At 32.3% G+C, this 4,862-nt stretch overlaps 1 protein-coding gene across 1 annotated transcript in view; it reads right to left on the bottom strand.

The window, feature by feature from the left end:
- Positions 1–1,822: 1,822 nt before the first annotated feature.
- The window catches only part of LOC108691831, a 140,827-nt gene continuing 137,787 nt past the window's right edge, over positions 1,823–4,862 (bottom strand). Inside the window, exons 9-11 of the mRNA XM_018199755.1 lie at positions 4,072–4,723; positions 3,095–3,620; positions 1,823–2,685 (exon numbers count right to left, since the gene is read on the bottom strand). Of these exons, the coding sequence (XP_018055244.1) occupies positions 1,843–2,685; positions 3,095–3,620; positions 4,072–4,723 (2,021 nt within the window). The 3' untranslated portion in view covers positions 1,823–1,842. The remainder of the gene's footprint in view (positions 2,686–3,094; positions 3,621–4,071; positions 4,724–4,862) is intronic.

The raw sequence follows: 4,862 nt of genomic DNA, 5'->3' as shown, positions 1-4,862 counted from the left end.
AATTTTTTTATATTTTTAATTTATGAAGATTAAAGATTTTAAAAAAGATATTAAAAATTTTTCAGATTTTACAGATTATTTTTAAGAAATTATTGAACAAAAAATCTTTGAATATATTTTAGAATTTATATATATATAAAATTGTAGTAAAAATGTAGTAATTCTGTCTCATTATTTTAAAAAAATGTATGTTCCAACTTGTACAAAAAAATCTAAGAATTTTTTAAAAAGTTATAAAATTTATATAAAAATTATGACAAGTTAATGTGAAAAATTCTAAGAAAATTTTTTGACAAGATTTTTTTAATAAATTGGAAGAAAATTATTGGACAAAATAATTTTGTTTGCCTAATAATTCAAACATATATCAATGATTATTTTGCAAGTTGAAAATCTCGAGAATTTTTAATAATCTTATTTTCAATTTATTAATTTCTATCTTCTACGGTGAATGATTTATAATTTATTGTGTTTAATTTTTATGTAACTCTTGGCTATCAAATTCCTCTATTTCATTTTAAGAAATATTGACTCTCATGAATAAATTATTATTATTATATAGCCCAAGTAGTTATAAAATACTGTTAAATAATATTTTAATTCATTTAAATTAAATGAAGGTAACGATGAAATTTTTATTTAGATTACGAAAGAGCTTCGTCACTAGTTTCTTCATGTCGCAGGTAGAGCCTCACGAATGACATCTCATTACTATCGCAAAAAATATACTATATCCGTATTTCTTGTATTTAAGAATATGTCGAGATATAGAACTCATCTCATTCTTATTATTATTATATTATGAAGAGCGTTTGATTGAACATTGATATCGTGTGAAGATTCAATAGTTCTTCGTTAAGAAGAAGTTTGCTTAACATAAAAAAAATGAGAAAATATTAACTATATCTTATCAATATACATCGATGTATTGACACCTACGACATTGCGTCCTAATTTCCGCGCGCGCGCGCGCGCGCGTGCGAGACTAAATTTATAGTGTCATACGTAATATACTTTTTTATAAAACGATTATATCGAATAGGCACTCGAATGGAACTGTCAACATCAAGCTGACATAATATCCTATTTATTGCTTATTAGATTAATTTACGTATGAAATTTAGCGGAGCAATTTGTGAATTACATAACGTAACGTTACGTGCAGTAAAATCAATTTTACATTCAATCGGTAAAGTATGACGTAATAGTTACTACATGATGAATATTTTTTTATTTTATGCAAGAAACTTTGCAATATTAGGTAATACTATGATATTTCCACGTTATTATCATATTATGTTTATAAATTATTGTCTCTTAATAGATGTGAGTTGCTGTAATTAAGACGAAAAATTCTATTTATAAACGAGTCATTGATAAATATATTGTCATCAGAATTCGTAAATAGATTTAGATGTTCTTGTTATTAATTCTTCATTAATGTACAAATAATATCCTTGCTATTAATGCTATTAATGCTCTTCATTAATGTATAATTAGATAAGACATAAAACATTTTTAGATGCGTTAGATTGCCTTAAGAAAAAATTTATAAAAAAATTTATAAAGAAATTAAGAATGAGATTAAATCATAATTTGAGCACTGCTTGTTTTTTACAAACTTATAGAGAGATTTATAATCATAATATATGTTGAAATCCGTTTCGATTTAATAAACTCTTGCATATAAATACTTACAATTTAACAATTCGGTATATTAAACGTTGACTTATTAAAGTCTAGTAAGTCTCAGCTTGTTAAGAAAACTAAAAATATATTATATGTTATAATAACGAAGAACTAAAGTTTTGTACAAGGCCTCATTATATAGATATTCGCAAATCATAGAGCGGTTTCGAGAGTAGGAGCACTCGGACTGCGCGGTGCTACATTTTGTGTCACCGCGTGTCGCGGAGATTCCGATCGCGCTCTGAATCTTTTGCTAAAGTAAAAATTATGTGACGAATTGGCGCTTGTGGATGTGCTGGCCAGGAATTGGGCTCTCGCTAGTTGATTACTGATCCTCCTCGACTCTAAAGCACTCACGGGATCCTGACTCTTAAATTCAAGTATATCCTTCGAAAACCGTAACGTTGTATTGATGATATCGTTTTGAGGCAATACGGATGAAATATCCTGGCTGATTTCCGCAGGAGATGCGATTCGTGTAGGATTATCTGATGTGCTTGTGATTAATTCTCGGATATGGTTGTTTTGATTTAACGATTTGATTGCGGAATCGAAATTGAGTTCATTTATAGGCGCCTTGTTCGCCGTTAATCTGTCGTTGTTCGCAATTTTATAATCGGTGATACGCAGGTGACTCGATAGATCAATGCAAAGATCCAGCTGTCGTCTAGAAGTTAGTCTTGAAATGGGAGATGTGTTTTCCGGCGAGGGCTTCATTGCCTTTTCTTCCGCCGCAGTGTCTTCGATTATGGTGGATGAAAGGACATCAGTCCTTGGAGTCTGGAATCTCCAAACTGAACGTGGACTCAAAACTTTAGCTAAGGGATTCTGATGAGTATTCGGTGACGATTGTTGTGGCTGTTGTTGACACTGTTGGCGTGATAGTTTTAGCTGTTCTGCCGCCGATAATCGCATGGGATTAGCCTTTACACTCTGTTGAAGGAGTAAACGTTTGAAATCCATTCGTGATGTGGTCGATTGCACCGTAGTTGATACCTGGAACGAATCGGTTGAATTAATGGGAGAAACGAATTGTAGCGAACAAAAATTACAAATTGCAGGATTTAAGAAAGTTAGAAATATCTTTTTTAATTTGTACTAAAATAAACGTACTTCAGCCGGTATTTATAGTCGGATCTTATATTTAAGTCTGCCTTAAATACAATCTTAAGATATCTTGAACTAATCAGAGAGCTGCATCTTAAGACATTATTTAAAACGGTTTTAAAATAAGAACTACCATTATATAAATATCATTCATAATCTTCGTTTATATTAAATAAATTAATGATTAACAAAAAAAAAAACAATTCTCTCTTTGAGAGAAATAAGAATAGAAATTGAGAGAGAAGATATGATCCATCTTCAAATCGTTGATTTTCGCACAGCTGATATTGATAATTACCTCCGGAAAAGCCTTTTGAGATTCCGGACTCCAGCTATGCCTGGTACTGGCTGACGTTTTCACTAGAGAATTCATTGATCCACATGGCGATAGATTTTCGTTGTCGTTTTCATTGAGCTTGATATTAAGTTTCTTCTTAGACTTGTGAATCGCGGCAAATAATTCTTCGTTGGACATGGTGCTTTTAGTAGGCGACAGAACTAAGTTGGTTGGCGTCGTCCTGCCGGAAGAAGTCTGGATGGGAGTGCTTCTACCCGAAGAACTGCTCGTTGGTACCGGCGATGGGCAATTATTGCCGGCAGTGGTGGTCAAAGCTAGACGTTCCGCCACGGTTGGCACCGATCGTCCATAGTAGCTGGTAGGAGTGGACGATTTGAAGCTGTTATCATAACCCTCGTGGCCGATTGGCGAAATTGGATTATTTCTCAGAATGTCCGCATTAGGAGATTTCGTAAAAGGCTCGTTGGCGGGTGAAGATGCGAAGAATCGATAGCCAAGTGCAGCTTGATTTAAAGGCGTTGCGAATCTGCATAAGATAAGTATGTTTAAAGGTCAATAGCCATTAACATTAGTTATTTCATTAGACTTAATGGTTAATAATCTAAACTTTTTTTCAAATCTTTTATATATAATAAAGATAAAAAATTGAATAACTAATATATATAATTGGCTAACTAAATAAATTTGATTTTGTTTTATTGTTATTATTATTCTTGATAATATTACATATTATTAATATTACATATTATTAATATTACATATTAATCTTTAGTCTTCTGATGTTAAAAATATGTAAGGATTAGAAAGAGTTAGAAGAGTTAAAAATAGAAGAATTCTTTATTTACCTAATTGAGTTTTTAAATCAATTATAAATTTGCAGAAAAATTTACAATTAAAGTGAAATTATATATAATAGAAATGATATAATAGAAAGAATCTTTTTATCTATAATTTTATAATTTTTTTCTAATTCTCACCTATTTCTAACATCCACGATTGACTGAAGTTGATTCTGCACAAATTTGCTTCTCGTATCCCCTTGTTCTAAATTTCTTCTCCCCGCATTTACGTGGAGAACATGTCGAGCCTGTTCATTTTCTACAACCATGACTCTCTGTTGACTCTGTTTCGCCAACATGTGCATGCTACTGAGAGAACCGTGTCCCAGACCTCTGGTGATGTCCGGCGTAATACTACGAGGTGGTTCGATCTCTCGTTGAGGTCTTCTTATCGGTAGGGTATGGAACTGTTGTTGATTGATATCTCTGGCTGGTGAACTGAATTGCTGATTCCTAGCGTTGTGCATATGCACTGTTTGATAATTACAAACTCGTTGCTGGTACTCATAGTTTGTCATCTTTTGCTGATCAAAAAGATTTTTGCCATTGTCATAATATTGAATATTTCGACGAGGATCATAGATCTGCTTTCGATCCTGAGCAATCAGTTGCTTCTCATTTTTAGAATAAGTTCGCAGATTCGGTGGCTGCGTATCCTTTAAGATTTCTTGGTACTTATACGATTTTTGTCGATCCTCGGGCTTCGGTGGAGCGATGTAGGGCGGCGGTTGAATGATCACTTGTGGTGGTATGGATTCCGGAGATATAGTCAGTAAAGTGTTGTGTGTGTCTGCAACACAATCAAAAAAATGTTTTTACGTTTCTCGCAAGTGGTAAGTTAGAACATAAGAATTTTTCTTAGATCAATTCCCAGACAGCACACAATATTTATAAAATATTTATAAAATATTTATAAATATTTATTATAA

The sequence above is a fragment of the Atta colombica genome, unplaced genomic scaffold (genome assembly GCF_001594045.1).
Source record: "Atta colombica isolate Treedump-2 unplaced genomic scaffold, Acol1.0 scaffold52, whole genome shotgun sequence".
Classification (NCBI taxonomy): Eukaryota; Metazoa; Arthropoda; class Insecta; order Hymenoptera; family Formicidae; genus Atta; species Atta colombica.
This window is presented reverse-complemented; position numbering and strand designations above follow the sequence as displayed.